This window comes from Castor canadensis, chromosome 5 (genome assembly GCF_047511655.1).
Source record: "Castor canadensis chromosome 5, mCasCan1.hap1v2, whole genome shotgun sequence".
Classification (NCBI taxonomy): domain Eukaryota; kingdom Metazoa; phylum Chordata; class Mammalia; order Rodentia; family Castoridae; genus Castor; species Castor canadensis.
This window is the reverse complement of record NC_133390.1, coordinates 3,123,094-3,146,328: the sequence shown is the minus strand read 5'-3', so window position 1 is coordinate 3,146,328 and position 23,235 is coordinate 3,123,094. Positions and strand designations below refer to the sequence as shown.

Genomic DNA, 23,235 nt, shown 5'->3' with positions numbered 1-23,235 from the left:
AGCCGTGTGGCGTGGGTTTGCGTTCAGCCATGCATCTGTCCTTTCTAATGAATCTCTGCAGTGATATCACGTGTTCCTGAAAGCCAGGCCACGTTCATCAGAACACTGAATCCCCAGAGGAGGCCGTCCCAGGCACCCACCTGTTCCTTTAATGCACATTTCACACTCACCACAGCTGGCCAGCACAGATCAGCAAAGAGGCCTCCACCTTCCTATGCCTTAGCTGGACACTCAGGAGACTTGAGGCAAGAGGATCATGAGTTTGAGGACGTCCTGGATCACATAGTGAGAAGACCAAAAAACAAAAATACTGTTTCCTGTCCCAAACATGTCTTTGCACTTGACAATTTTTGCAGAAGCCAGGATACCTTCAGGCCACCACCCCAGGGAGAGGGCTGAGGCCACAGATGGGACCTATCTGGGTAGACTGAAAACATGGGGTATCCAGTTAGGGGGCAGTGAGTCTGGCAGCCAGTAGTTCCTCACAGCATCTGGTCACCAGCCCCATGGCACATCCTTTGGGCTCTGCGGGTGCCTGAGCCTCCCTGCCCTCCCTCATTCCAGGTACCAGATCAATGCCCGCACAGAGCTGGCTGTGCGTTACAATGACATCTCTCCCCTTGAGAACCACCACTGTGCCGTGGCCTTCCAGATCCTGGCACAGCCCGAGTGCAACATCTTCTCCAACGTGTCATCTGAGAGCTTCAAGCAGATCCGGCAGGTGTGTGGGGTGAGGGCCTCCACCATCGTGGAGGAAGTGTGTGGGGTCCATGCAGAGCCCCACTTTCTAGTAGCTGGAGGCCCCAGAGACTCCTGGTCACAGCAGTGTCACCAGGGACCCTAGAATCTGCCCCCCTTTCCTGGCCTCCTCCATGGTCCAGAGTGGAACCCCAAGAAAAGGGGGTCCCTTGGCTCGTGCCTGTAATCCCAGCTACTCGGGAGGTAGAGATCAGAAATATCTCAGTTGAAGGCCAACCCAGGAAAAGATAGAGAGATCCCCATCTCAGCAAACAAACTAGCATGGTGGTTCGTGCCTATAATCCCAGCTACACAGGAGATAGAGGTAGGAATACCATGACCTGAGGCTGGCTTAGGCACAAGCACGAGACCCTAATATCTAAAGCAAAAGGCCCGGGAACGTGGCTTGAGTGACACTTGCATAGTGAGCCCAAGACCCTTGGTTCAACCCTCCCCCCACCAAAAAAAAACCACTAAAAAAAACAAAAATAAAAAAATAGGGTCCCCTTGCTGTGCACACCTGACATTCCATTGGCCTTCATGTTGCAGCCCCCAAAACAAAACAACCCTGATGGGCCCCCTTTAAGATGAGCCCTGTGTCCATTTTGCAGCCAGCTTCAAGAAGCTGGGTAACTTGCCTGAGGGGGTACGAGCCCTGGACAAGTACGTCTGCTGCTTCAACCTGGTAGAGCTGACCACTGCCCCATAGCCCAGCAGCTGTCACCTGCCACCCAGGTCTGGTCAGCCCCACCATCACCTGCACAAGAAGATTATCCTGCCCAGTGCCCCCCCCCCCACTTCCTGGGCCAGAACTTGGTCTCCACCCCTGATGTTTGCAGGCAGGGGAAGCTCTCACGGGGACCCTGCAGATCTAAAATGGGCTCAATGGTAGCTGATCCCTAGAACATGTGACTATTTGGGGAAAGGGTCTTTGTCACTGTGGATTGCCCAGTGACAAGTGTTCTTCTAAGGGGCAGAAGAGGAGAAGTGATAGACACAGGGAAGGACATGTGACAACACAGGTAGAGATTGATGTAGACACAAGCTAAGGAAAGAGCAAGGAGGGCCCCTTTCCTAGAGCCATTGGAGCAGGGCCAGGCTGACACCCTGACCTTGAACTTCCAGCCCCCAGAACTGTGAGGGAACACATTCCTGTGGCATGCCCAGTGTGCCATGTGCAGCTGAGCGGCTGCCCAGGGCACTCATTAGGTAGCACCTCCAGTCTCTCTGCAGATCACCCTACTGTGGTCCTCAGGGGAACAGGCCCTTTCTGTGTCTCAGATGACTTCCTGCCCCACACAGCTGAGCTGACCTTCTAGAGCCCAGTGCTGGCATTCTCTCTCTGTCCTGGAGAACCCATAAGCTTACCTTAACAAAGAACAACAGGCTGGTCTAGTGTTCGCCCACTTACCTGCACCCTAGGGACTTCAAAGTCAACTGCAGTCCTTAATTACAATCCTTACAGAATTGCTGATTCCCGTATAATTATCCCCCATCTATGGCTTCTGCCCTCTTCCACTAGGACCTGCCCCCACAGAGCTGTAGCCCCCAGTGAGGAGCTCCTCTGGTAACAGCTTGGAGCACCCCTTAGTGTGTGACGTGCCCCAGTGGGGCATGTCACTCAGCACCCCAAAAGAAAAGGAGGTTTGGCTGAGTGGAGGGGGAACCACCCTATAGACAGGATCTTCCTCATACTGGCTACCAGAAGACTTAAAAGGGTTGTCCTGCTTCAAAACCGCACTGGCTTTAAGACTTTCCTCTGGAGGTAAAAATCAGTTGTCTCAATTTTTTAAAAAGTATTTGGTCATTGAAGATTTTGAGAGATAACTGATTAATTCCTTCATTACTAACAGAATTAAGTCATTAGAGAAAAAGAAATTGCATAATTCAAAGTGCAAGTGATGTCCCCAAAATACACACTGGAGATTCTTTTTGCAGACTTACTTGTTTTTTGCATTTGATGCTGGTGGTTTTATTTTCTTGTAAAAGTACAGCACCATACCTGGCATAGAGATGGTCTATAAATGTAGGGTAGGTAGATGGATGGATGGACGGACAGGTGGAAGGAAAGCAGGGAGGGAGGGAGGAAGGAAAGGTAGATGGGTGGATGATAGATGCATTCAGGATAGAGGAAGGAATGGGAAGATGGGTAGAAAGGGATATTCTTAGCTTATAACTGTGCTACTTTTCCTAAACCAATCATTTGGTTAACAAAGTACGCATTGTCTTAGTCAATTTTCCATTGCTATAGCAAGATACCACAGACTGAGTAATTTATAAAGAGAAGTTTGTCTTTATTCACATTCTAGAGGCTGGGAAGTGCAAGAACATGGGCGCCCACAAGCTGCATTGTAGAATGACAGAAAGCTAAAAGACAGGAGAGTGAGCTAGCTCACTCACTCCACTCCGGAGAAGAAGCCCCTTCATGAGGGATTAAAGGTCCCTCCTTAAAGGTCCTGCTGCCTCCCAAAATGATCACTTTAGGGACCAGATCTCAACATGAGTTTTGGGGGAACTAACCACATTCAAACCATAGCAACTAATGAACTATTTATATGTTTTAAAGAGCATTTCATCCTGACTTGCAGAGTTGTTAGTGAGATGTTATTAAGTATTTTCTGACTTTAATAATTCCTAAACCATGTGTACACATGTAATCACATACACATTCCACAATAAGAAAAAAATACTCTTGGAAAATCAGTTTCTGATGTCCACCAACCAAGATCTGGAAGGAGCAAACCATAAACCTAGATGACGAAAGCCAGGAGACACCTGGGCAAAATCTCTGGCGTTCACAAGTGAACACAGGCACCTTCAGTTGATCTGTGAGCCTGTGATGGCAGTCAGCTGTCCCCAGCCTGAGGGCGTGGCCGCGGTCACAGTCACACAAATGAGGACTGCAGACCCAAGGCTCAGCACCCGCCGTGGGCACCATGGGGAGACCACGAGGTCCTGCCCGTGTTAACGCACTGCTGTCTCACCATTCAGGGAATGATCACTTTGATCCTGGCCACTGACATGGCAAGACATGCAGAGATCCTGGACTCTTTCAAAGAGAAAATGGAGAGTTTTGACTACAGCAACCAGGAGCACATGACCCTGGTAAGTCTTGTTCTGCCTCTGTGGGGGGTGCTGTGGAGCTCATCCCTCCCAGCTCAGACTGGAAAAACCAGAAGCCAAAGTTTCTAGCCTGGCCTTGGAATGAGGTGCCCTAAGTCTGGCCTTTGGGGGCACGACTCCTACCAGACTAGCCGTTGGCAGAGCCACCCCTTGAAGATCCCCCCACATAGCTAAGAGTCACATTCCCCCATGAGAAGTGGGCCTCAGTTTGCCCACAGTCTGCCCTTTTGAAAGAGCAAAATGTGCCGGGTGTGGTGGTGCATGTCTGTAATCCCAGCACTCAGGAGGCTGGGGCTGGAAGATGGTGAGTTCAAGGCCAACCAGGGCGACATTCAAAGAGAAAGTGCCCTGTTTAAGTGTTAAGTATGCTCTCTGGCATTCTCACTCTTAAAGTCAATTGTCTATATAAACCCAGTGTCAGTACTCGTGCTGCCAGAGTGGAGTGATGGGGCGCTCCTCCAGATCGAGTTGAACTTGCTTCCCGCTCCCTTGAGCCTTTGGGGCCGTTGCTCTGGAAGGCTGAATTACAGTTCCCACACAGAGATGCACAGGAAGAAAAGACCTCCTGGTTCACACATGCGCAATGGAAGGGTGCGTGTGTCTCCCCAGAGCGTCCCTTCACTGAGATGGAAAGCAGAGAGAGACGCCGTCATCCACGTCCTCAGGGATACGTTCCAGGACCTTCAGTGGATGCAACCGTGGGGAGCTCCAACCCCTCTGTACACCATGTTTTCTCCTCTACACTCATTCTTATGATAAAGTTTAATCTATAAATTAACCAGGGAGAGAGCCTAACAGTAATAATTAGTAATAAAGTAAAACAGTTATGACAATATACTAATAAAATCACCAGCATCACTAGCTACTCTCGTGTGCTGGAGCCCTTATTTAATGAAACAAGGTCACTTGAACGTAAGCTCTGCTACTGCCATAGTGGCTCTGACGACTGAGAGCCACAGCGTAGCTAGCGGGCAGGTAGCGTGTACTGTGTGGACACACTGGACAGAGGGAAAACTCATCCTGGCTGGGATGGAGTGGAATGGCATGAGAGTTTATCACACTACGCAGAATAGCACCCATAAAAAAGTACATATTGTTCATTTCTGGAATTTTCCACTTAATATATTCAGGCCACAGTTGACAACAGGTAACTGAAATCATAGAAAGCAAAACCAAGGGCAAGGGGGACCATTGCACAGTCATGTGGTAAGTTCCTTGCTCCTAAAAAAAGCCATAGACTATTAGGTGGCCTTGTCTTGTGAGGAAGGACAAGAAGAATGAGGATGGACATGAGTCAGAGCTGGGTGAGGGAAGACAGCAGGCTGCGGCCCTCAGGAGCCTTTATTTCCCTCTGAGATGTGAGGAAAGGTCGGCTGAAGGACTGGGAGCTGGGCAGGAAGCCAGAGCACCACTTCAGGTGTAGAGGTGGCCAGTTTGGACAACACAACAACCCATAAGCAGCACCGGCCATACTCATCCACCACACCCCGGCAGGAGGCAGGACAAGACAATGCCCCAGTTCCATTTCTCCTAACAGGGCAGTGCCAGGCCAGGTGACCAACAGTGCTGCCAGGGCTTCTTTCGCAGGGAGGCCCAAAGGCTCTTGCCTTGTGTGGACATGAGGCTGGGGGAGGAGAGAAAGGACTGGGAGCAGGAAGTCCCAAGTCCAAGCCTCCAGGAGGTCTCCATGGAGGGAGGCTCCTGGGCCCAGGAAGCTGACAAACCAGGAGCACAGGACCTCACCTGAATTCCAGCCCCTGCAGAGACTGCAGTGCCCTAGCCGGGCACTGGTCTAGGAGCAGTTCCTCCACAAGGCCTGCAAGCCTCCTCACAGAGGGGAAAAAGAAAGACCTAGATTCCCTGCCCAGGAATCAGGCCACTTGGAAAGGAGCCACGCAGTCCTCCGAGGCCCAGCCGGCGAGGAGGGCAGAGATCTGCCCTGCTGAGCAGATGAGGGCTGAATGTGGCCATGACCTGCCTGGAGGAGCCACAAACCAGGCAGGTGGGCCCATGGCTCAAGGTGACATGCTGCAGGTGCTGACTTCCCTGCCTGACCCTTTCAGAACCTGGACAGTAGCCACCACTTTCATCCAGTAAGTTGGCAATGGCAAGTGACAATCACTGGAGCCACGCAGAGGCGATTTCCTGGCTCATTCAGGGAAAGCACTTTGGCTGCATCCTTTGGGTGACCTGTCTCTTAGAGCACCCTCAGTGGTCCAGGCCTGCCAAGGAGCAAGAGCCCAGGCTCCTGGGAAGACAAGACGCACCCACTGGGTACAGCACCCATAAGATGCTGCTGAGTACAGGACAGCACTATGGGTCGTCATCTGTAGCCAAGAAGATCAGAGCGAGGGGGACCTGAGCAAGACCTTGAAGGCACAGGCTTAGATGCCAGAGCAGGAGGGGACATGGCAGAACAGGGGTCCTGGACACAGAGACCCAGCCAGCACAGGAAGGGCACTGTGTTTGGGAGCAGAGAACTGGGGTTCTGCCTGCTGAACATGGTGGTAGGGATGCCAGGACCAGTGCCCTCCACACTTGTAGATGCTTCTAGAGCATGTTTCCTTCTTCATACTCTCTTTCTGGGGTCCCCACACCCTCCAGCTCAACAGGTGTCTCTTAGCACCTTTCAGACCCGGGCCTCCCAATGATGCCTTCTCTATCTGTTTTTCTTATATCTCCAACAACCAAGAATTTTTTTTTCCTGTACTTGAAATTGAACTCAGGGCCTCTCATTTGCTAGGTAAGCTCTCTACCACTTGAGCCTCACCCCTAGCTCTTTTGTTTGTGTTCTATTTTTTAAGACAGGGTCTCACTAACTTTACCTAGGCTAGCCTTGAACTCAAGATCCTCCCAGCTACCTCTCAAATAGCTGGTGTGTACACCACACACCAGGCTAAGAAATTATTAAGAGCTTGACAATTTATCATTGGTTTCACAAAACATACATCTGATGCTTTGGGGATTTGATGGTGCTCCCCAGGTGAGATTCACGATCCCGACAGACTACAGAGTGCAGGGGTGGCACTGTGGAGGGAGGGATGGTATCCCTCACGACAGCAAAGCTGCTGGTGCTAGTGCTGGCCCAGCACCACCATCACCTCACCCCTCTTCCCGCCTATGACAGCAGATCTGCTCTGGCTCACACAGCAGCGGTGGTTATTGTGGTGTTGCCCGCTGCCTGACTGTCCCAACGTCTCCTTTCAGCTGAAGATGATTTTGATAAAATGCTGCGACATCTCTAATGAGGTCCGCCCCATGGAGGTCGCAGAACCTTGGGTGGACTGTCTGTTAGAAGAATATTTTATGCAGGTAAGAGACTCCTAAGGCCATCAACTCCAGTCGTTCCTTGTGGGCCCGTTGATAGAGGGCTCGCATTTGAGAGAGTAAGCTTGGGTGGGCCAGCTTAGTCAGCCCCCACCTCCTCTAGCCTCAAGGACACATTCCCAACAGCAGCACGGAAATAGGGTGTAACAGGCATGAAAGACAGTGACAACCTAGAAAAGCCACTCATCACCAGCTCTGGGGCCACTTCCAGAGGCAGACTGAGCGAGTGTGTTGCCAGAAAGTGGAGAACTGTGGAGGTGGGTGGGAGCCCCCTGGATGGGGAGGCCCAGCAGATCAGCTCACAGAATAGCCACAGGGAGCTGGAGACATCAGACTACCAAGGACAAGCAGCCCTGTGACGCCCTGACAAATGCCACTCTGTCCCATGTTCCCGCCCCCGGTCCTTGTTCTGACTGATCCACAGCGGGGACAAGGTTTGGCAGGTCACGGGCTGGTCAGCTCCTTTTTCCTCTCTCTGCGGGTGTTCCATCTGTATCACTGTCCTCTGTGTCCCGTGCAGAGCGACCGTGAGAAGTCAGAAGGCCTCCCTGTGGCCCCATTCATGGACAGAGACAAAGTGACCAAAGCCACAGCCCAAATTGGGTTCATCAAGTTTGTCCTGATCCCAATGTTTGAAATGGTGACCAAGGTAAGTGCTTGACACCATGTGCTGATGAAGAATCTTTAGAGTAACGTGTATGCATGCCCTGTACACACGTGCTCATACATGAACACCCATGGACACACAAGCCCTCAAAAGCCTAATCTGCTGCCATGGTGACAGCTGCCCAGTAGTCATTTTCTCCCCATTGTGTCCATAGCCACCGCCTCCAGCTCTTTGCACAGAGCTGTCTGTCTGCCTGCTGGACCTTGGGTACCCACGGTGCCCCACCCATCGGTGCTGGCCTCAGGACAGAGCTGGCAGTACTGACTGTTGGTTCTCCTGGCCCGCCCTGGCCTCGCCCCTAAAGGAACAGCTAGTATCAGTGCCCTCAGGTTGGGGAACACTGGGCCCAAGTCCAAGTCTCCCCCAGCTGCCTCTGCAGTCTTGCCCTTCCTCATCACCTTCCCACTCAGTCTCCCACCCGGGAGCCCCAGAGCTGCCAGGGGCCACCTGCCTCAGATCCCCACCTCCAGTCCTTCCACATCCAAAGCAGACTCATCTCTCACCACCCCGGTCACCCCATCCCTACCGCCTGCAGATCCTTCTCTGGGGAATTCAGAGCCCCCAACACTTCCCATCTCAGGACTACCAGTCGGGAGACCCCTGTCTCCTGCATCTGCATAAGGACCTCCTGGCCTGTGCCACCCTTGTCCCCTGTGGTAGGGGACAGGAAGAAGGGAGTGTACTTTGCGAGGCTGTGTGTGCAGTAACAAGAATGGGACGCAGCCCTAGAGACTGGAAATGGGTGGGGCTGCACAAGGGTCTCCTGCCTTGGCACTGACCAAGTAGCTTTGCACCTCCATCATCTTGGATTTACCCGAAGGCCCTGACCTGGGAGGCCTCTGAGGTGACTGCCTGAGAGAGAGAGAGTAAAGTCTCGGGGGTTCACGGGGACCCGGAGGACCTGACGGCCTCTTCTCCGGTGTCTAGGCACAATGGCTGACACACAGGCCCCCTGTCTCCACAGCTTTTCCCCACAGTTGAGGAACTCATGCTGCAGCCGCTCTGGGAGTCGAGAGATCGCTATGAGGAGCTGAAGCAGCTAGACGATGCCATGAAAGAGGTAAAGGCAGCCCCCATGCACAGGCCTGTGACCCCAGGACTCAGGAGTGAGGTAGGAGGATCACAAGTTCAAGGCCCAACTGGGCTACATAGCAAGACAGCCTCAAAAGAGTAAAGGGTAAAGGCAGTGTTAAGGATGCAAGCAGGCTTCCTTCAAACCCTGATCCCAGAGTCTTGGACATTCCCACAGGCAGCACAGAGGGTGGGCATGCATTTCCCCTCCCCAGAAGCCCAGCTCAGTAAGGCAAGGGAGCCACATGCTCTGCTCTGTGACACCAAAGCCACCCTGGCCGGTTGCAGGACAGGACAGTGACTGCAGTGCTCTGCACTCAGTCTGCTTCTGGCTGTGCAGCCACATAGGTCCCTCTCCTCCTCCTGAGTGAGGACTGGGTGGAAAGGGACACAGGGACAAAAGCACCCAAGTTCAGACTTCCAGACACAGAGCACATACTCCAGGCAGCCCAGTGCCACTCTCTGACAGGGAGACAGTCAGGTATTAGGGACCTACTGAATTGATGCTGGATTTCAGGAGAGGGTTAGTGTCACTGGCTCAGTATAACAGGGTCAGAGCCACTATGATGTGTTCACAAATCCCCATGAGCTGTGTTGGCTACCTCAGAACCTGTGTCCACATCTCTCTACTTCAGGGATCACTGCCACTTGGGACTTAGAAGGTCCTCTGCCCAATGTGGTCTCCCTCCACCCAGCCTCCTGCCAGGAGCCCAGTGCACCTACAACAGTCTCCCTGCTCCTCACGCTCCCTCCCAGGCCTTGCCTTGACCTTGGCTGCTGTGCCCAGTCACCCTCAGGCCACACTCCCCAGTGACTGTGTGCCCATACCCTCTTTTCCCCTTGGGGGCCCTCTGAGTACTGTTTTCCAGGCGTGCACTGATGGGGTCTTATCTCCCTCACACACCCGCCACGCCCACCACACCATGTACAGCAGCACCAGGTACATCGTAGGTGCTCAGAAAATGCTTACGAGTCAATTGAAAATCCACACTGGCAGTGCCAGTGTCCCTAGTGGATTCTCCCACCAGAAAGTTGGCTAAGAAAATATACAGGACAACAGACATGAGCAAGAGAGCTTCCCCCGGCCCAGACCCCCCCAGGAGGGCAAAAGAGGTTCTTCCACTCTCCAGGACCATCCCCTGAGCCATTGCTGTGAGGGACTTGAGTCTCCAAGTCCTCACCCCTGCTGCCCAGTGGGAACACCAGGATTCCCCTCGTTGTCTTCTGTCCCTAAAGGAAGTAGGTTCACAAAAGGTGCGGGGACTAAGCCTGAGCTCTCACCCAGGTGCCAACATCACCGTGGGTAATGGGGCCGACGACATGCACCAGAGCTGTCTGGGAATGATGGTATGGGTGTGTCCTGGCGCTGGGGTGGCAGGCGACAGTCCTTCACGTGTGAACATCTGCAGGCAGCTGAGGCCACCTCAGAGACAAATGGCCATGCCCACTGCCTCCCTGGAGCTGACTCTGCCCCTCTCTGCTCGCTGTCCTAGTTACAGAAGAAAACGGAGTGCACCGAAAAGTCCAGAGAACAGAGCAGAGATGCAAAAAAAAGTGAAGGTCATGCTTCTCCAAATTGATGTCCCCGTGCATACGGTAATTTAGGGTAAAGTGGGGAGGGACCGGGAGGAGTGAGGACTGGTCCCCTCCCTTCTTCTTATAAAGCCAGCAGTAACTGTGGCCTGGGCTCCACCCTCACGATCTGTCTACTGTTAATCGCTCTCAAGCCTCACCTCTAACCACCTCCTTCCTAACACCTCGAAGTGGGAGTTCAGTTCCAATGAAGCTTTGCGGGTGTGTTCAAACCCCACCACACCCCACCCCAACCTGCAGAAGGTTTTTAAATAAGTAGAATGTTAGTTCCCCGCGTGTAATTACAGAATTAGGTCTGATAGAAGGGGCAGGTGTTCCAGTTCGTAGGCGATGGGTCAGCAGTCAGGATGCCCACCACTTAAAGAGCAAGCATTCTTTAAAGAGCACTTGAAGTGCTCCTGCTTTCAAAAGCACTGCCTTACATGGCTCTACACGTGGCCTCCGGCCCTTGGACGCAACCAGCTATTTGTCCACGTGGAGGGCAGTGTGGCCCACGTGGCCAGTTGGGAACGAGGTCCCCCCGAGCCTGTGTCTCAGATCGTGGGAGAACCGCGCAGTCTGTAAAGCATTCAGAGCACATGGCTGGGCAGACTGGATTTGGTTTTACAGGCGGAACAGCGAAGGCCGTGGCTCCTACAACTTATTTTAGTCCAGGCTTTGCTAATGTCAGGCCAGGGGCTCTGCCTGTGCCTCCACTTCCATGGCCTCCACCATCATGGGCCTCAGAGCACTAATTCTCTAAACCAGAAGCCAGGCACCATCGTTGTGTTTTTAGCAATTAAGAGAGCAGAGAGTCAGTCCACACACACCAAGTGCTCAGTAAACAGTGGCCTTTGATCTTTAAATTGGTCATATTCTCGAATGGCTCAGAAGAGGGGTCTTATTTTGCCTATATGTGTTCAACAGGGCGCCCGATGGCCTCATTCTTCTAAAGTGGTCTGTGCGTAGCCCTGTGGGGTTTCTGATGTTCCTGCTCATTCCCAGACCCCACAAAGGCAAGCTAGTCATCCTTTTCCCTTTTGTGTAGACGTGCCTGAAGAAGCAGCAAAGCCGTGGGCTGCGTCTGCACTGGGCTGGTGGCGCCTCCAAGGACCCTCCGCGCACGGAACAGTGGCTCTCGCACCAGACACCCGGCACCACCAGACCTTGTTTTCTAAGAACTGTTTTGTTCACTGATACAAAAAAAGGAACTCATGATGTACAGAATCTTTATTTTTAAACTGTCTTTTAAATAATATATTCTTCTACAGAAACGGGTACTGCACTTTTTCTTTGATAGAGCTGTTATCCCAGGGCTGCTTCTGATGAGTCCTCACATGGGGACAAAGGACACTGTGCTTTTCCCACAGATGTATCTCAGAACAATTGACTCGTGTGATGTGATGCGGACGTCCATGTAAATTCCACATTAAAAGTCAGAACAGTGCGAGAGAGCGGGGACGTGCACATGTCCTGTGTTTGTAAGCTGAGGGGACATCGGTGCCGTGTGCAGATGTGGGCCGTGAGGCAGGCTGGGGAGACCGTGTGGACCATGTGTGGAAGTGATGTGGGAGATAGACGCACACCTGAGCCCAGGGACTGCAAAGGCTGGGTGCTTGCTGACAGGAAGGTAGGGGTTTAACGTTGGAGTCTATCACAGGGGAGGAGAGAGGTCCCTTTCCTCCTTGCCTATTTTGGGGACAGGCATTGGGGACATCCTGTGTGGCACTGTACGCACTTGGGGAGGCCCAACCCCTACCTGTCAAGATGGAGACAAGGCCTCATGCTCAGCCCAGCTCAGGCCCCCGCCTAGTGTGTCCTGAACTCTCAATTTACGAAACACAAAAGAGACCCTGAGCTGTGGGGGTCTCTGCTCCCCTCTGGAGACACCTGAGCTCCGAGAGTACCACTCTAACCAGCTGATCTTAAAACCACTTCCGTAACCCGAGCTTCATGGACCTTTCTTTCCTGAGTCGGGTCACTTTCCTTGGAGCATGTGTTGCCTCTTGACAAATTCCAGAATGTTCTGCCCCTTGAATAGTTCATTTTTGGCCTGTGAAGTTTTGCATCTCTTCCTGACTGCAGCTCAGCACCGATAGGGACCTGCCATTCTACACCTCTTCTTGGGTTTGCTTGTATTTTTATTTTTTCATTTTAATTGTGGTAGAGCCAATACAGATGGCAACTCTGGGTGCCCAGACATTGGCACCACCATGTCACTCTTCAGGAGAGGTCTGTCACCTGCCCTCTTCACTGGTAAAAGATCTTCAACACACCCTCTATCTGCTCAGTTACCTCTGACACCTGCTGGCCCCCTTTCCCCGTTCTCAAACTGCATCCAAATTTTACCTTAAGCATACACACGCTTACATGTGCACTCAGTCATCCCTCAGTACCCCAGAAGACTGGCTCTAGGTTCCAGGACCCCCGTGGACACCCAAATGCACAATCACTCAAGTTCCTCCTATAAAATGGCCTGGCATTTGCACAGAACCTCTGCACCTCCTTCCATGTACTGCAAGCCTTCTCTTGCTGACTTACAGCACTGCATGAATCATACAGTTCTATATTGTTGAAGGAATAATGACAAGAAAAACGTCTGTACTCATTGAGTACAGATGCATTTTTTTCAGATTTTGGTGGGTCGGGTGGAAGGTGCAGTACTGGGTTTTGAACTCAAGGCTTGTGCTTACTAAGAAAGTTCTCTACCATTTGAGCCACACCCCCAGCACTTTCTCCAAATACTTTTGATCACAGGTGGGCTGCATGCGTAGATGCACAAGCCATGTATACAGAGGATGCACCTATGGACAGTTACACATACACGTGTCCACGAATGCATGCCTACACACACACAGTCGCACTGTACTCACATGTAGATACCTACGCAGGTACTCTGCTGCACTTCACACTTCCTCGGGTTTTAGGCTACATCACATACTGGAATAACAGAACCAACAAATGGCAGGAGTGGGTGAGGAGAGAAACCCTGGCAGAATCTGTGGGTGCCGCTGCTTATGTGGCCAGCCTGGCTTCCATTGTGGGGCTGCAGAAACCAGCATGTGCACAGTGGGCTCCCCACAGACTGCTTCACCAGCCTGTGCTTCAAAACTGTACACGCTGTGGGTAGTTCTACCCCTCGCCTGAGTCACCTCTTACAGGGCCAACAAGTCCTCCCCCTGGCTGGAGGAAGCCCACCAACAGCTGTGCTACGGTGAGCTCAGAACAGAGGCCTGTCCACCCAGGTCAGTGAGAGCCTGTCCACACGTGTGACTGAATCTACTGCAGCACTTGGAGTGGAGGTCTGGGGTGAGAGAGATGTGCCCAAAAGGAGCTCTTGATACAGCAGAGGAGGCGCACGAGTAACCACAGCCCCCAGCCTTGGGAAATACCCGGCATGAGAAACTGGCATGTTGATAGGCTGAAGGTTGTATCCAAGGTCATCAGGAGAGGCCTCATCCCCAGTCAGCACATCCCATTAAACAAGACACCCCTGAGGTGGCCAGTGCTGACCCACATGAGTTGTGAATTTCCAAGTGAACTTCCTGCCTGGTTGACAGGGTTCAGTGCCAGCTGCACATCAGGAGACGGGCAAGCCACCATGCTCTGCACTTCCCACCTGGGACGGGAAACTTGCTGCCTCCACTCCTGCCGGCCTGTACACAGAGAGATGTAGCTAGGTGTCCCCTGTGAAGGGGAGCATCGGCCTATGCCCAGCCCTGCACGGTCCTGTGACCCGCTCTGCCTTCAGGACCTTCTGTGCCTACTGTTTTCCGTTGTCTTTCTCCCCGGGATTCTTTTGTAAGAATTCAAAGATTGCTGTATGTGCCAAAGACTGGATCTCATAAACCCCAGCAAATCTGAACCAGTCACTTCCTGGCTCTCTTGCAATTGCAACTCTGACCGAAGTGAGGGCAAGGAAAGAAGTAGGGAGAAGTGTCTGCTGTTAAGATGTCCCACAGCCAGATGTCCCACTGCTGTCTCACAGACTACGCTGCCTGCCTTGGCTTCTTTCACATATGTATTTGGGGGGCGTGACAGCCTCCACTTGCTGACATCTGAGCCGATCACACGGAAGGACACAGAGTCCATTCAACATGAGGGTTGGGCGAGCTATAAACACACAAAATACTCCAGATCAGTGTTGCCAGAGAGTGTCCCAGGCTGCCTTTGCTATAGGACAGCAGCTATTCCATATGACTGGGTGCCACCAAGCTGCCCACCTAACCTGTCCTATTGGGAATGTCCTTTCCCACTCTGTCTCCAAACCAGTGGCTAAGTGTGGACATCCCCCGTCCCGGGACTGGCTGGGGTGGGGGAGCCACAGGGTTGAGCAGATGGGACAGGCAGGAAAACGCTGCCCTGCTATCCCATCCTCCCACATGTGCTGAGGGGATTCCAAAAATTAAACCAGAAGCTTGTAATCTGTCTGTAGGGCAGGTAAAGTCCCAACTTGGGATGTTGGACCCACTGCCCTCCATCAGCAGCAGGCGAGGTCTGGTGAGGGTGCCACGGTCAGGGTGGAAGCAGGTTTCCAGCTTCCACCATGGAACCTCAGCCCTGCCAAGGAGGATGGAAAGGAAGCACAGCCCTGTGGACTCCTGAGTTGGGAGGGTGGGGCTCTCCTTTGCCTCGGGGAGAACTTGAAAGAAGAAGACAGAAAAGATACAGCTCCCCACCTCAGAAACACCTGGAAGCCAAGCTCTCGTCCGCTTGCCATCCAACAACCCGCTGACTCATCTGCAGCCAGCACAGGTCCAGGTTGGGTCAAGATCCAAGACCCAAACTCCTGGGGTTTCACATGCCAGGTCCGGCCACCCGCCCCTAAACACCAAATAAAGAGGCATGGCGAAGGCAGAGAAAGGAGGTTTATTACAGGGCTTGGGACAGGCAGAGTGAGCACTCAGCACCTTCAGCCGTCTTTGGGGTACAGACATGAGCTGTAGGTTTAAGTAGACAAAGAACTGGGGGCTGGGGGAGAGAGGTGAGGTATGCAGAGTTAAACAGTCCCAGTCACAGGTGTGGTCGGGTTGGTCATTATCTCAGTTCCAGGGGTTCCAGAGAAGGTGTCATCACTGTCATCATTTGAGGGGGGCAGTCTGGTTCCCATGAGATGACTGCTCCTGCTCCAGGATGCAGCCTCTTCATTACGGGTCATTGTTCTCATTTGGAGGGTGGTCTGTCCTGCAGGGCTCCACTGTTCCTTACGGGACGTTTCAGTCTCTTGTCATAAAGATGTCATCAGTTCTGTCTTCCTGGAATCCAAGGTGATCACAAAGTGACTGCAGAGAGGATGGCTTAGAACAGAGACAGATACAAAATGCCAGGATTTTTCCTGCATTTAGTTCATTTGTGGGCCTGAGAAAGGAGTTCATGCTTTCAGCAAAAAGCAGTTTGAACACCTCTTACAGAGCTACAGTCCAGACCCTCTGACCCCTGTTCCTTGGCTGGGTTTGTTAGGGTCCAAGCAAAGCGCAGTTTGGGGTGGGCTGTGTATTATCTTTCTGCTGTATTTTCCAAATTTCCTGCAATTTCTGGTATTCCGTTTACAAGTGGGAAGGTTGCTTTCTGGGGCCTCTGTTCTGAAGACACAACTCCATTCACGAGGGCTCAACCCTTATAATCTGGTCACCTCCCAAAGTCCCCGCTTCCTGAGACTTAAACTGTCACTTTGGGGTTAAGATTTCAATATATGAACTTGGTGGAGGGAGGAGGGGGCAGGTCACAGACATCCAGACCATACCAGAGCCTGCAGATGGAACAGGGCCAAGACAACTCTCTCTCTCTCTCTCTCTCTCTCTCTCTCTCTCTCTCTCTCTCTCTCTCTCTCTCTCTCTCTCTCTTTTTCTCTCACACACACACACATATGCGTGCACCACACACACCCTGTTGGTTCCGTTTCCCTACAGAACCCTAGTGCTGCCTGGGGCTCTGGTGAGCCAGCCAAAGCAAATGGAAGTGGTATGGATGGGCAGTGGGGCTGGACCTCCCTCGTTCCCTCCACCTATTTCTAAAGGTCACTGATGAGGGAGGGAGTAGAGGAAGGAACCAGTGGACATGTACTGAGGGAAGAGACCGTGTCTGCAAGCTCCAGTCAGGGGCTGCCAGAGAGGCCCTGGATGGGTCACCATTATTGTGTGAACTAGGGACTCTTCAACAGGGGAGGCTTATGGGAAAGGGGAGCCAAGAGGTGGGCTGGGGGCTCCTAGGGCAATGTACCTTCCTCCAGAAAGCCTCCCCTTTCCTCTCAGGCCCTGTGCTAGGCTTGGCCCCACAGGGTCCCCTTGCTATGGTATCAGTGTTCAGACAGAGGTAAGGCCCTCACACACAGATTCTGCAATCTGCTTCATCCCCAGTGCCAAATAGGCCTGCCATGGGGACCAGAGAGAGGCCATACGGACCATGGGTGACCAGCCCCTGGACTGACCCAAGGAAAGGCTTCTCCCTCTCCAGCTTCCAGGTACCTGGGGCTCCTCCAGCCCCCACCCTGCTTGACCTGGACAGAAGAGAAGTAAGGGAAGGGTGGCAGAGACCCCTAGATGGCTGGAACTCTGTGCTGGTAACTCCACTAGTTCTGAAGGACGTTCAGGGTCACAGCCTGGGTGGCTGAGTCCTTTACTGCACTGGAGGAGCAGCTGGACAGACCACTGCAGGTCTCATCCTTTCTTTGAAGGACAAGACGTGGGGGAGAGACGCTCCTCTACCTTCTGTTTTACAATCTCTTATTTCCTCCTCACTGCTCTGGACCCAATGTGTCTGTGCAAACTCCCATGGTAAGACAGGTGGTTAGGTCAAAAGAGATCACAGGACCATGGTCCTGGTGGTGGGGTTACTACATGAAAGAGGGGACCCAGAGCTGCCTTCCTCTGTGACCTCAATGTACCCACAAAACTGAGGTGAAGTGAAACAGGTGGGACAATTAGGAGGTGACTGGGTCACCTCAAGAGTGGGTCTGCTAAGGAAGACAGGTTGGCTCTGTCTCCTGGATGTGTACCTCTTGTCACATGATGTCCTATGTTACTTCTGAACGCTGCACAAAGTCCCCACCAGAAAGACAGTCCTCACCAGCCTGGCATGGTGATGCATGCCTGTGATCCCAGGACTCAGGAGTCTGAGGCAGGAAGAGCGAAAGTTCGAGGCCAAGCCAGGCCCAGTGGCTCACGCCTGTAATCCTAACTACTCAGGAGGCAGAGACCAAGAGGATCACAGTTTGAAGCCAGCCTGGGCAAATAGTTCGTGAGTCCCTATCTTGAAAAAAAAAAAACCCTTCACAAAAAAGGGCTGGTGGAGTGGCTCAAGGTGTAGGTACTGGTATAAACCCCAGTACCACGAAAAAGGTACGAAGGGAGACAGGGAGGAAGGGAAGGAGGGAGGGAGGGAGGGAGGGAGGGGGAGGGAGAGAGAGAGAAAAGAAAGAAATAGAAGGGAGGGAGGTTTTTTTTTTTTTTTTGAGATAGGGTCTCACAAACTATTTCCCCAGGCTGGCTTCGAGCCTCGATCCTCCTGATCTCTGCCTCCTGAGTAGCTAGGATTACAGGTGTGAGCCACCAGCACCTGGCCCCAACCCCTAGTTTCAATTTTCTAAGAGAAGTGACACTGTGCTGCCCAAGTGCCCAACCCCTCCACCTCTAGAACTTTCCATTTCCCAAGCTGAGGCTCTGTCCCCACTAAACACTGGTTCCCCATTCCATCTTCCTGGCTGCTGCACCCACCACTCTGCTTTCTGTCTCTAGGAACATGCCACTCTTAGGGACTTCATACAAGTGAGATCACACAGAATTTTTCCTTTTGTGTCTGACTTATTTCACTCAGCATTGTGTCCTCGAGGTCCACCCAAGTTGTAGCAGGTGTCAGAATTTCTCCTTCCCAGAATTTCTCCATCCAGTAATGGATGACATTATTTGAATGGACCACATGTGTTTAGCTACCATCCATGACTTCCATTCAGCTCTATGAATTGCATCAGAGGAGCCTGGGGCAGGTCCTCCTGGCTGAGCCCCAGAAGTTGTCACCCCTCTTTTTGACAGTAACGGAACTCTTAGTTGCACTCATGAGCACCCAAGATCAAGACTAACTTCCCTGGCCAGGAGTGTGAGTCCAGGCAAGCAGTACTCAGGAGTCCCCAGGAGAAAGCACCTTGTGGGTTTTGACCCTCTCATCATTGTCCTTTCCTCCTTCCTGTGACCAGAGCTAAAGGAGCCTTCTGGGGCCATGAGGTGGTCTTAAGAAGGGAGGCCTGCTGAGTGCTCATGGCTCACGCCTGTAATCCTAGCTACCCAAGTGGCAGAGATCAGGAGGATGGCAGTTTTCAAGGGCAGCCCAAACAGTTCGTGAGGCCCTACCTCAAAAATATCCAACACGAAAAAGGGCTGGTGGAGTGGTTCATGTGATAGAACACCTGCCTAGCAAGTGTGAGGCCCTGAGTTCAAACCCCAGTACCACCAGAAAAAAAATGAAAGGAGGTCATGCACAGCACCATAAAGTGATGGGAGGGGCCAGGGTTCCTGATTCCCTGGATAACCCCAGACTGCTGCCCTCAGACCCAAACAAGACCCCCACGAACACCTGTCATACTGGGGTCCCGGCTATTTGCACCCAGATCTGGTTTCCATTTCTTTTTTTAAAAAAGCATTTTATGCAGAAAATAATTTTAAATGCTTGCCTTGATGTCTTCTCACATGTTTTAACTAATACAAAATTCTATTATTCTAACCAAGCTTCATATGAAATATGAATTTGATTCTAACCCAACTTCACGTGGGATTTTCAATTATGCTTTAATAGAGGTCATTTTATTTATATAATTTGAACTTTAATAAGAAACCAAATATTTAAGCATAGGAATTGAAAGGGAAGATGGAAATACATACTCTGCTTTCTTTTTTCAGTCAGTCCTAAGTGTGTCTGGTATATTATCCTAGCAGATATTTAAATCTGGTGGCTTTGTTGAAGGAGAATTCAGGGCAGCAAGACAGGAAAGTCTTCCACAAGCTCTGTGAAGATGCTCGTTGTCGTGTATCTGAGGATCAGAGGCAAGGCAAGGGGCTGCCTTCCACACACACAAGGAAGGGAGGCGACTGTTCCCTGGTTTTGCTGCGCCCCTACTCCACCCCAGGAGCAGCTGCCCTGAACCGTTGGTTGTCGAAGCTGGCTGGTCCTCGGGCCCTCTGAGGATGCTGAGCTCACACATGCACACACGCATGCACACGCATGCACACACCCCATGCACACACCCGCACGACTACAGTGTGTGCAGCCTACGGTCTGCTTTCCCTGCTGCTTCTGCAGTGAGGCTGGAGGCCCGCAGCCCCTCCCCGCCAGACCTCGGTTCTGGGCTCCACAGGGACACCTGGCGCCTGCAGTAGGAAATGGCTGGAAGCCAGGGGAGGGGGCCTCACTGTCTGCAGGGAGCTGCCGGGCCAAGTCTTGGGGGCTCTGGGCTGGAGGTCAAAGTGTGGAGGTCAGGTCAGCTGCGGCCAAACTGCCAGGCTCCTCCAGCACTTGGGGACACAAGGACTGTGAAGCGCTCTTGCAGAGCCCAGAGCTACAACTCCCCTAGGAATGGAACTGAGAAACTGCCTGGCCCTGCCCACCGCAGGGAGGGGCCAAGGGACAGGGAGGTGGAGCTGGAGCTGCCCAAGAGGCCCACAAGTGACTTCTCGCCAGCCAGTTATTCTTCAGTCACTTGTTTCTTAGCATCAGGGAGACTCTAAATCATCCAGTTAACAAAGTCACAACCCCTTCGCCATAACCTGCCGGCCCTTCCTCCTTCCTGCTGTCTCTCAGGTGTCAGATGTGCCAAACTTGTCACCAGCCAACTGTGTAGTCCTGCTGGGCCTAAGCGGACACTGGTTACCCTCCCCTCTTGGTCACTGGAGTTAGCTGCCCTGGATCCTGCGTCCATTCCACCCGGGGGAGGGGAGCATGACCCTCACTCTGGCTTAGTTTGCATTTTTCTGAGGTCCCCTGAGGTCAAGCATCTTTCCTGTTTTCTTTTTTTTTTTTTTTTCTTCCTGGCCATTTAGCTTCCTCTCTTGTGGAGTCAAACCTCTGCTCATTTTCCTCTTGGGAATCCTTCCTGTGGGTCCCAGGAGCTTGTTTGATACTCTGATCTCTGAACCCTGGGGTTAATGTATCTTCTCCCAATTGGAGGGTAAGGTGTTGCCACAGATGGAATATTTTTGTCTCTCCCAAATTCATCATCCCAAGGTGATGACACTGGGAGGCAGTGCCTTTCAAAGATGGCGAAGCCATGGGTATAGACACTCATTTCTGGGATTAGCGCCCTAATAAAAAAAAAGGACCCAGATAGCTCCTTACTCTGTCCCACCCGGTGAGGGTACAGTGAGAAGTCTGCACTCCAGAAGAGCCTGCTGGCCCCTGGTCTCAGACTTCCAACCTCTGGGACTGTGACAAATATGTGTCTGCTGTCTACAAGCCTGGGGTTTGGTACTGTGACAGCCTGAGCCCTCCAAGCCTGGTCCCTCTCTTCCCCTTTCCTGTCTTTGACTGCTGGAACCTGATAGCCCAGACTCTTACACTTCTGGGCTTAGGGTCCAAGGTCAGCTTCACTGAACTGAGGTCAAAGGACCTTTATCTGGAGGCTCCTAATAAAAATCAGTTTCTAAGCCTTTCCAGCATCTGTGGTTTGCCCACGTTCCACAGCTCTTGGTTCCTTCCTCCATTTCAGCAGCCTTTCCAACCATCACTTCTGAGATGTTTCAAACATCCCTGCCTCTCTCTTCCTCCCTCTCCTTTCAATGCTTCTGAGCCACTCGGGTATTCCAGAACACCCTCCCCATCTTAAAGTCCTGAGCTGAGCCAGGTCTGCAGAGTCTCCCAGCCTCCCACAGGTGCCAGGGACAGGACTCAGTCATCTTCGCTGGGGGCTTATTCTGCCCTGCATGCTGCAAGGACCAAGTTGGCCCTTTCCTGACCATGCTGTTAGAAACCTGCCCCACCATGCCAACCCCAGGCCCTTCTCCCCTGGGGCTTTCTTGCCTCTAAGGTGACCAAGGCTGGGGGTTCCCCTGACCATGGATTTTTTACTACCAAAAATGGTAAAACCACCCTACCCCAGCTCTCATACTAGTGAGGTCACTACCTTGTCCACTCTGTCTCCTGCGCTCCTTATCGGGAGGAGGATGTTCCTGTGATGTATTGGACAGCTCGGGTGCACTCCTGATGCCTCCTGCAACATTCTAAGTCCCACTGCGATGCCTGAGACAGGCCGAGCTGGCCGTGCTACCCAGAAAGTGGGCTCTTCCTCACTTTGACCTTTGGAGATGCTCTGTAACCTGCAACACAACCCACACACCTAGGGGTCATCTGACTCCCTGGAAGCTCCTGGCTCAGGCACCTGCAGCTGGTTGTCGTGCACACCCACTGCCCGTGCACTCTTTCTGTTGTGGAATTTCAGGGCGTGGGGCCACCGAATGGTACTGCTGATTTGGAGTTGTTCAAATTGCTCACACAGAGAGGCACCTGCAAAAAAATAACTTCCTAGGACCCTGATGTGCTAGGGTAACCTGGGTGCCTGGGACGTATTTGAGCTCAATGAATGAATGAATGATTTGAGTGGAGATTGTTTGCCTACAGAATCAAAGAAGAGAAAAAAATCGTCATGCAGATTGTGTTGGGGAGGAAGAGGACCACTCCTGTAGCTGTGGATTTGGAGTAAATTCGTGCACCTCGTGTGCCCATTTCTCCCTTCGCCCTGCTCCCAGCTGAGAGCAAGGAAGCTGAAAGAGGGAAACAGGACAAGCATCCATCCCTGACATGGTTTTCCAGATGTGCAGTGAACAGAGTAAAATCTGGGAGCATTTGGGCTTAATTTCAGGAACAAAGGGACAGCTGCAGAGGGGAGGTGGCAGACGCAGACAGCTGGTCCCTCCAGGGAGCAAGGAGACCTGGTGCCCGAGCCTCATACATTTGAGGGTGACTCATGGCGATGAGAACTCCAGACTGACTCCACTCTGTTGTTTTTTATTCAAAATAATTTTACCAAAAGAATTCAAACCTCGTTAGCATGCCAACTGGCATGTAAGAAAAGGACATGTCGTGTAATTATGGGTGGCTGACCAACCACTGGTTCTCACTGCTGAAGCTGACGCATGTCCCATCGGGGCTACAGACCCAGAGGAAGTGCTGTGGGTGTGGCTCCCTGGTGACAGAGCGAGCTGCTGCTTGCGTGGCCATGCAGAGCACAGTCATTGTTGGGAAGAAACCAGCAGAATAGCCCTGTTTATGCCCAGCCCAGTGCCCTTGGGAGAGCCTGTTCATCCTGCGTGGAAGCACTGGAAGCTTCCAGGACCCTAGTCAGCCTCCCTGGCTCCCCTCCCACCTCCACCTCCAGGCACCACCACTCGCTAGCTCTGCCATCAGGCCACCAGAAGCCACCTGAGGGCTTGGTGGGGTGTACTTGAACCCTTCTGTGCTCTTAACTCTTTTTTTTTCTTTTATTCATATGTGCATACAATGTTTGGGTCATTTCTCTCCCCTTCCCCCCCGCCCCCTCCCTGTTCTTAACTCTTGAGTTGTGTGGATGACTTACATTCTGCTGTCGTTCTCAGGGCTGCCATAGCAAGTGGCCACAAGCATGGGGCTCAAGACAAGAGTGGATTCTCACACAGTGCTGAGGCGGAAGTCCAGGATCCTCTCAGGCCCACCTCTCCCTGGAGGCCCAGGGAAGGGGCTTTCCTGCCTCTTCTAGCTTCTAAGAAGTTGCTGACAATCCT

General features: G+C 52.3%; 1 protein-coding gene across 11 annotated transcripts in view; it reads left to right on the top strand.

Annotated features, from left to right (window-relative positions):
* The window catches only part of Pde9a (phosphodiesterase 9A), a 96,000-nt gene extending 84,048 nt beyond the window's left edge, over positions 1-11,952 (top strand). For 6 of the 11 annotated variants that reach the window (XM_074072585.1, XM_074072590.1, XM_020152492.2 and 3 more), the window contains 7 exons: positions 565-721; positions 3,730-3,843; positions 7,069-7,173; positions 7,709-7,837; positions 8,820-8,915; positions 10,420-10,522; positions 11,547-11,952. In XM_074072585.1, the coding sequence (XP_073928686.1) occupies positions 565-721; positions 3,730-3,843; positions 7,069-7,173; positions 7,709-7,837; positions 8,820-8,915; positions 10,420-10,506 (688 nt within the window). In that variant the 3' untranslated portion in view covers positions 10,507-10,522; positions 11,547-11,952. The other 5 variants (XM_074072584.1, XM_074072582.1, XM_074072586.1 and 2 more) reach the window with 5 other exon arrangements.
* Positions 11,953-23,235: the final 11,283 nt, after the last annotated feature.